Here is a 9,005-nt window from a genome sequence, read left to right on the forward strand (position 1 = left end):
TAAAATATCTTGCAGTATATGTGTAAAAATTAGAGGGGAACTTTTGGAACTGATACATTCTATAAGGCAAAAGTATAGATGCAATAATTAGTCTTTATACTTCCACAGTGTATTATTTTTAGCACTTACAATGAGCTTATCTGTTCTCAGAGGGTGTTTCTCTAATTATATCTCAAGAATTTAATTGGTTCACATACCTGGTGTTCTCTTTTACATGAAAGAAAAAGTATGATCTTTTCATTGTTTGGCCCTATATGGGGGACTTCTTGTGATGAACAGTCTGCACTTTCATAAGTCTGTTATAACTGTGTTTCCATCAAAAAAAGGTTTATTAACTGCTCACAAATCTGTTTTGCCCTTCTGTATACCCATACTTGTTCGTTACCAATTTGCTAGGTACTTGAGAGTTATGAGCGTGCTTATAACAACATGGTGCGGGTTCAGCAGCTTTCAGAACTCGAAGAGGTATCCTAATTTTGGTTTATGTTCTGAAGAATTTAGTTACTGTTTTACTAACAAACGGTGTGTAATTCAGGTGATTGATTACTGCACTCTTCCGATGGAAAGTCCAATTGCTGATGGGCGAAGGGAACTTATCCGTAATATGTGGAACGAGCGCATTAAAGGAACAAAACGGAACGTTGAGGTTATATGATGTATTTGCTTAAGAATGCTGTGTTGTGGCCTCTATGGTTCTTATTCTCCATATTGACTTCAAAAATTTACTCAGGTGTGGCAAGCCCTACTTGCTGTTAGAGAGTTGGTTCTTCCTCCTAATGAAGACAGAGATACCTGGATAAAATTTGCTAAACTTTGCTGGAAGAGTGGACGTATTAGTCAGGCTAAATCTACTTTAGTCAAACTTTTACAGGTGAAAATAGTAGTTGTTATTAATTAGTGTGCCTGTTTAACTCTGCAATCCTCTCTATAAAAGAAATAATTTCTTATACCACATGCAGTTTGATCCTGAATCTTCTCCTGAGTTGACACTGTATCATGGACATCCTCAAGTAGTCCTGGCTTACCTGAAGTACCAGTATGCTGTTGGAGATGAGCTTAAACGAAAGGACGCATTTTCTAGGCTACAGGTGCTTGTTCTTATACTCTGACAATACATGGCAGCACTCATATCTTCAAGTGTTTATACTGATATACCCTTGTTTCTGGTGAGATAGGATCTGTCAGTGCAGATTGCAACAGCCACAAATAGTTACTCTGGAATGCTAGTAAGCCATGGTGCTATATCAAGTGCTGGAGTACCACTTACTGCCCGTGTCTATTTGACACTTGCTAGCTGGAAGAGAGCACTGTCACCTGGATTGGATGATGATGCCATTCAAGGTCTGAAAAACTTCAGTTTTTTCCACTGTTTTCCTTTATTTTTTTTCAAATAATTATGAATCTCTTTCTCCAGAAATATTGGTTTCTTACAAAAATGCCACATTAAGTGCCAAGGACTGGGGCAAGGCATGGCATTCGTGGGCTTTGTTCAACACTGAAGTCATGTCCCGATATACTTTGCGAGGCCGTCCAGATATAGCAGGAAAATATGTTGTTGCAGCAGTAACAGGATATTTCTACTCTATTGCGTGTGCATCTACAACTAAAGGTGTCGATGATAGCTTGCAGGTAATTTTTTTTCTTTCTGTTTTTTGTTCTGCGAAGTAGATTTTGAGCAAAGGCTTTATATAGTGGCTGATCCCATCGCACTTCAAAAATGCTTTTACACCCTTCCCAATGTTTGAGAAGAGCAAAAACTCAAATTACAATATTATGTTGTTTAGTCATGTTCCTACTATATTTATAAGTCTTGAAATGTGATATATGCGGGATCATAGCCATACAACAAATGACTAGCCAGCATCTCTGACTTGGTCAAGTATAACTGGTAATGAACAGACGTGAAATATCTGGAGTGACAATTGGTCTGATCGCCTTTTGGGGAGAAGATTTCCCAGGCTTCACTCCTTTGCCCTTGATCATCTCTTTGGTCCAGGATGCACTTGTTACCCAAGAGCCCTTAGATCTTTTTCATCTTCAGCTCTCCAGCCAGGCCTTTGATGAATTCCGTGAGTTCAGGCAATTCCTGACCAACCTTCATTGTTCCCCTAATGTTGCTCTTTCTCATGGGTTGCAACTTGGATACCCTGGAAACTCGTGATCATCTCTTCTGGTTATGTAGCTTCAGCTCCTCCTGCTGGAATGCTCTTGATTTGTGCCTCAATCTCCCATGGAGGAAGTTATCTTCAGGGTAAAGCTCAAGTTCAACAAGGTCTTCTTTCAGATCACGACGGTTGCAGCTTGAAATATTTGGAAGCAAAGAAAATTTTGAAGTCTTTAGCAACATCCCCTAGTAGGGCCACTTGTTTGTTTTGTTTCAAGAAAGATCCCTCTTCCTTCTTTCTTACGGATGAAGGATGAGCTTGCCATCCCTCTAAGGTCCCTTGGATAACCTAGAGTCTCTCCCCAGGGCCTGGTACTTGCCTGCCTTCTGCCCCTTCTTGTACAGCCCTCCCTCTTTCTTTCCTCCTTTGTACAGCTCCTCTCTTGTAAATATCTATCTTTAAAAAGGGCAGCCCATTGCATGTAGCTCCCGCTCACAGGGTCCGGTGAAGGGTCCGACCACTTTGGGTCTTCTGTAAATATCTTTCTTTATATTAATAAAATTTACTGTGGGGGCCTCCTCTACATCTTAAAATAATCATTCCGCTACATCTTGGTGGCATGGAAAAAAATATTATGCCACTTTGAGATGACTGCCTAAAAAATAGTTTTCTCTAATTCCTTGTTTTTTCAATAATATATTTAAATGATTATGTTTACTTTTGTAGGATATTCTCCGTCTCTTGACTCTTTGGTTCAACCATGGGGCAACCTCAGAGGTTCAAATGGCATTGGAGAAAGGCTTTACACTTGTCAAGATCGAAATGTGGTTGGTTGTGCTACCCCAGATAATTGCCAGGATTCATTCAAACAATAGAATAGTTAGAGAACTGATACAAGAATTGCTAGTTCGAATTGGAAAGGGGCATCCGCAGGTTCGCAATTTTCTTCTTAGGCTGATAAACATTGGCTATGATTTGGATGTTCAATTAGAGTATCTGTGCTGCTTTCTTGTGAAATTTACTAGGTTTCTGCATTGCTATAGCGACTGTCATAGAATCACAGTTGTTGCTTTAATAGCTAAGTGACATAGGACGACCTATCTCCCTATCCGATGATCTAAAGAAACGACTAAAAGAATAAAGGAGTCGAATAGTAAAGAATAAGGAGACCTACCAGGCATTAGCGTCCAGTGGCATTTGTTTAAAGAAGAACAATCAAAACACAAGTAAATGGTCATTCTCCGGGATAAATTTTGCCTCACAGGGTCGAGCCCTGGCGAGCGGTCTGGTGCCAGCAAACCCCTACGTACTGAGTAATGCTTGGTTCTTTTTGCATTCCTCATTTTTAGTTCGATCCATGCTCACCTCCAGTTTTGCTGTCTTTTGTTTGTGTATAAGGTGGCTGCAAAGTTAGTAGTACTGTTTGTGTTTTTTAGTGTTCACGTTTGTTGTTTCATGCTTACTTTTGTCCAGGATTCATTATGCTATGTGTGTGTATGTGTGTGAATTGTTCGTTGGGTCTTGTCTGCCAGGAGCTGACTGGTTCTGGTGTTTCCCTGTGATAATAACTATATTCTCCTTTTGTGTCTTTTCAGATTTTTCAAGTTTCCTTAGCTTTATAGTTCTTTTGTTTGTTTGAAATATAACCTATGTACCTGAATACTGCTGTGTACCATCCATACGTGTTGGAACCAGTTTGACTGATAACTGGCCATTATATCCAACTGAAAGGATGACCTTGCTTTTTTAACTATGTTGGGATTATTCTAATTTAGTTTTGCCAATTCCTTGACATTTTTTTACCAGGCATTGATGTATCCTCTTTTGGTTGCTTGCAAATCAATAAGTATATTAAGGCAACGTGCAGCACAGGAGGTCGTTGATAAGATCCGCAAGCATAGTGGAGGCCTTGTTGATCAGGTTAGCATCAGTATCTGTTAAGCTTCTACGGAAGACACATAGCGGTCCTGACTCTGTTGATGTTGGTTGCTCCAGGCGCAGCTTGTTTCAAAGGAACTGATACGAGTTGCCATTTTGTGGCATGAGATGTGGCATGAAGCTCTTGAGGAAGCTAGCAGGATGTATTTTGGTGAGCACAATATCGATGGAATGCTTGCGGTACTTGAGCCATTGCATGCAATGCTTGAGAGAGGGGCTGAGACAATAAAAGAGAACACTTTCATTCAGGTAGTGCCGTCACCAAACTTTCCTCCAGTCCCCATCACAGTATATCGTAACACAAATATATTTCTCTTGCTAATGTTTGGGTTACTTTTCATGAAAATGCATTTTGTCCTTATATCTTGGTCTGTTTTATACAGTAAATCATTTGGTGCCTTCACCCCATTCAATTATCAACTTGACATTGAACATCAAATTCAGTTTGTTTTGTTAAGTGTTTAATAGCTTATGCTATTGAAACTTATCCAGGCCTATGGACATGAATTACTTGAAGCCCACGAATGCTGCTTAAAATATCGTGCTACTGGAGAGGATGCTGAGCTAACTAAGGTATATAAGAGTGTCAATACAATAATTTCTGTATTGTGTCTTCTTGAGTCTGCTGAGGATGACTTCTGTGTTCTTTAGGCATGGGATTTGTATTACCATGTTTTCAGAAGAATCGACAAACAGCTTCCAAGTCTTACAACTCTTGATTTGCATGTAAGCATGTTATATGATTGTTTTCCTGCAGTTTGTTTCCTTTAGCTCCTTGATTGAACATTTGATGTCTCTTTCAGTCTGTTTCACCTGAGCTGCTCAAATGTCGAAAGTTGGAGCTTGCTGTACCAGGAACTTATTCTGCAGGTATTCCACAGGGTTATACCATATATTTCAAATTTTAGTTCTCTACTTCTTACGGTACCTTAGTACTCTTTTCTTTTGCCTTAGCAATTCTACAGAACTCACAATTGTGAGATGAATTATTTGTAGCATACATGGGTTATTTTTACCAAGTACCCCAACATTTTAATTACCCACTAGTTTGTGTTATGTCATCAACATCCCTTGTCTATGATAGATCCCTACTGGAACCATGCAATAAAATGTAAGTGATGGCAACAATAAGACAATTTGTTTAGATTGAAAAACGTGCTTTTCATTTGGTTGTATAAGAATGCTGACAGTAAGAATTAAACTTTTCTTCCTTATTCACCAGTATTGAGTATTTTATTCTGCAATTGATTGTTAAATTGACCTAGAATTCTGACATTAAGAATTAAACTTTGCTTCCAGATTCACCACTAGTGACTATCGAGTATTTTGTTCCGCAATTGATTGTTATTACATCCAAACAAAGACCGAGGAAACTGACAATTCATGGAAGTGATGGTGAGGATTATGCATTCTTGCTTAAAGGTCATGAAGATTTAAGACAAGATGAACGCGTTATGCAGGTTTGTATCTGGATTGCAAGTCTTTTTCACGCTGATTTCTGATGTTTTAGTAGCAATAGAGCATGGAGTAGCAAGCATATTTTTATATGTTGTGCCCATGAATAGTTTTGTCCTCCACTGTCCCCTTACCTGAGGCCAGTTCTTTGTTTTCCCCGCACCCTTGTGGTTTACCATCTGAACAGTAACTGATTCCTCATCATTATATCTTTATTTGTTTTACCTAAGGCCAGTTTTTTTCTTTCCGTTTTCACCTTTGTAGTCCTATGCATAGTAAGTACTATAGCCCCAATCATAGCTACTAATAAAATCAGACTAGAAATCTTGATCTGAAATAGGCAGCTTGAAAAACACCACTACTCCAAAACAAAAACTGTTCACATGCCCATGCTTAGTTAACTAGCCTGATCTTACATAGTGATGCACAGGTTGAACTTATATGAATGCTTAGTTAACAAACTGTTCTTTGAAGTCCTGATAATACTGATGTATTGTTGATAAGCTGGAGCCCCTCTCTGGCATTGATGCAATTAACACTTGGGCATAATCTGTTAATCTGGTGGTGTCCTCGCAAGCTGAAATAGCCTCTAGTTATTACAAGCTACCAACAAAAAATATGTATCTAAATACCTTTCCTCTTCACTTAGCTTTTTGGTCTGGTGAATACTCTCCTGGAGAACTCAAGGAAAACATCAGAGAAAGATTTGTCGATCCAAAGATATGCTGTTATTCCCCTGTCTCCTAACAGTGGATTAATTGGATGGGTACCTAATTGTGACACGCTTCATGCTCTGATCCGTGAATACAGAGATGCAAGGAAGGTTAGTCTGCCTCAATAATTTGTTTCCTTCTGAAAGAAGATAAACGTGTTTTGCTTGATGTCATTTGTCAATTGATTTCCCTCTTCTTCTTTGTTCAGATTTTCTTAAATCAAGAGCACAGACTTATGTTGGCGTTTGCACCCGATTATGACCACTTACCCCTCATCGCGAAGGTGGAAGTATTTCAGCATGCTCTGCAGAATACCGAAGGAAATGACCTTGCAAAGGTACTATGCTGTCTCTTGTCACTGCACTATGAAAAGAGCTCGCTGATTTTGATGCTTTCTGCTGACGATATTTAATCTACCTCAACAAAATTGTGACAGGTTCTCTGGCTGAAAAGTCGAACATCCGAAGTATGGCTTGAGCGGCGTACAAATTATACAAGAAGCCTGGCTGTTATGAGCATGGTATGAATTACTGCTATGATATGTGTTTTCATATGAGATATTCCTTTCGACTTAAGATGTTGAAAATGTAATTTTGCAGGCTGGCTATTTGCTTGGGTTAGGAGATCGGCATCCAAGCAATCTTATGTTAGATCGTTTTAGGTAATTTCTACGAAGCTTGAAGTAACCATGAATGTTGTGAATTTGTTTTTGTTGTCTTGAGGTCTAATAATAATTTTTTGCTTCAGTGGGAAAATTTTACACATTGACTTTGGAGATTGTTTTGAGGCGTCAATGAATCGAGAAAAGTTCCCTGAAAAAGTAAGTAGGCCGTGTTCTGGGATTTATTCCTTGCCAATCACCTGATAGGTTGATGCTCTAGTTTTGTTGAGTCTTGTCTTGTATTGTAACTGTTATTGAATGCGTGTCATTTTAACTTTTTTTTACTGCACTCACACATTTTGTATGTATGGTGTAGGTACCATTCCGTTTGACTAGAATGCTTGTGAAAGCTATGGAAGTTAGTGGTATTGAGGGTACTTTCAGAACAACTTGTGAAAATGTGATGCAAGTCCTTCGAACAAACAAGGACAGCGTCATGGCTATGATGGAGGTAAGTAATACATACATATTCTATAGCTTGTAGCACCATTGCCTGGCCAATATTATATACTCCATCCGTACCATAATATAGTGCTTATTAGATTTTTTAAAGCCAAACTTTGTAAACTTTGACCAAGTATAAAGAAAAATGTTGCAATATTAGAATGCCAAATCAATAACATTGGATTCATTCATGAAATATATTTTCATATGATGTCTATTTGGTATTATAGATATATTTTTTTATATAAAATAAGTCAAAGTTTGTGAAGCTTGACTTCTACGACACCAACACGCACTATATTCTGAGGTGGAGTGAGTATTTAATATTGAAATAAAAAAATCCGCTTTTTTAGACCCTAAGATTTGCCTCAAGTCCACATTTCATCCTAACACTCCAAAACCGTCTAAAATGGACCTGGAGCTTTTAAACAGTCCACTTTACCCCCTTATCTGATTTTAGGGCATCTCCAACGGCATTACCCCAATCAGCCACTAGATGTCCGGACATGCCTGTCCACATGATTTTTGCCATCCAATGCCATCCTACAAACGTTCGCGTCCGAATTCTTGCAAACAGGAACCAAACTGGGCGGACCTTTGCGGGCGTCGGGGACGTCCAGACATCCCCCACGTACGCGTTCGATTGCGCGGTCCTACCTGAAGTCATGCCGTGTGTCTCGCCCATGAACATTCTCCGTACATTTATGCCACTCCACGCTGCTGGTCAGACCGGCATGACCGGATGGGAAGGTGGCGCTGCTTCAATGCGGACACACGGCGACCGAGAAGCCTACTCGGGCCGCTCGCTGAGCCGCATTGAAGTGACGTCGGTCCGCCCGCCCTAGATATTCAAGCAGGCAGGCGGCAGCGTCCAAACCCATCTCTCCACACAACACCGGCTCTCATCTCCTCTCCACTCAGTGCCGCATCCCCGATCCTCTCTTGTCCTCTCCTCGACCGTGCGATGGGCAAGTCCGGCGCCAGCGGCTGGTTCTCCGCGTCGGTCCGTGGATCTCCCTCCAGATCACGGCGGCGCGCGCACTCCAGGGCCGTCTTCCTCCACCGCGTCGTCAGCGAAGGAGGTCTGCTCTCCTCGTGAGGCCGCCTCGAAGGATGAGGAATTCCAGGCGTAGCTGGAGGTCCAGCTCGAGGGCGCCACCCTCGCCGCCACGTCAAGCAGAAGGAGCAGCGCAACCCCACAATTGCGGCGTCTGGTGAAGGAGGAGCCATCGTCGCCGCCAGGCAGCACATTCGATAGCTTCCAACCGGGGTCCCCATCGTTCTGTTTCTGGCGTGGCAAGGAGGTGGCACCATCCCGGTAGCGCTCGGTGAAGGAAGAGGAGCTCGGCAACGCCGTCGCCAACGCGTGATCGCATCCCCTACTACCTTGGTGGCCAACAGGGCGGCTGCTGAGCAAGCTCGCCGGGCGGCGTTCGCCACGTCTGACATTGCGTTGGACTGGGTCCTCGTGGACCCATACCTCGCGTTGGTCTTGACCGTCCGCCCGCTGCGGCCTCAGTGACTAGCTGATCATAATCGGGATGGTCAGGTCCCTGCGCGCCGGCTGTCTCCTCGGCGGCAAGACCAGTGGCAGACAGACCGTGGCGGCGTCCGCGACCGACGGTACCCCACGCCGGGCGGCGGAAGAAGGCGATTGGCTGTGCCTGCCGCGAGCGGCAGCCGGTGGAT

The 9,005-nt window shown here is 41.9% G+C and overlaps 1 protein-coding gene across 1 annotated transcript in view; it reads left to right on the forward strand.

Moving 5' to 3' along the window:
* The window catches only part of LOC119276442 (serine/threonine-protein kinase TOR), a 31,457-nt gene that overhangs the window by 19,970 nt on the left and 2,482 nt on the right, over positions 1–9,005 (forward strand). Inside the window, exons 38-56 of the mRNA XM_037557494.1 lie at positions 397–465; positions 536–646; positions 731–871; positions 960–1,088; positions 1,176–1,341; positions 1,415–1,629; positions 2,832–3,038; positions 3,912–4,025; positions 4,101–4,292; positions 4,536–4,616; positions 4,695–4,769; positions 4,847–4,913; positions 5,343–5,503; positions 6,148–6,321; positions 6,420–6,548; positions 6,648–6,731; positions 6,811–6,872; positions 6,959–7,031; positions 7,189–7,323. Coding sequence (XP_037413391.1) covers positions 397–465; positions 536–646; positions 731–871; positions 960–1,088; positions 1,176–1,341; positions 1,415–1,629; positions 2,832–3,038; positions 3,912–4,025; positions 4,101–4,292; positions 4,536–4,616; positions 4,695–4,769; positions 4,847–4,913; positions 5,343–5,503; positions 6,148–6,321; positions 6,420–6,548; positions 6,648–6,731; positions 6,811–6,872; positions 6,959–7,031; positions 7,189–7,323 — 2,385 coding nt within the window. The remainder of the gene's footprint in view (positions 1–396; positions 466–535; positions 647–730; positions 872–959; positions 1,089–1,175; positions 1,342–1,414; positions 1,630–2,831; positions 3,039–3,911; positions 4,026–4,100; positions 4,293–4,535; positions 4,617–4,694; positions 4,770–4,846; positions 4,914–5,342; positions 5,504–6,147; positions 6,322–6,419; positions 6,549–6,647; positions 6,732–6,810; positions 6,873–6,958; positions 7,032–7,188; positions 7,324–9,005) is intronic.

The sequence above is a fragment of the Triticum dicoccoides genome, chromosome 1A, assembly GCF_002162155.2.
Source record: "Triticum dicoccoides isolate Atlit2015 ecotype Zavitan chromosome 1A, WEW_v2.0, whole genome shotgun sequence".
In the NCBI taxonomy this organism is placed as follows: Eukaryota; Viridiplantae; Streptophyta; class Magnoliopsida; order Poales; family Poaceae; genus Triticum; species Triticum dicoccoides.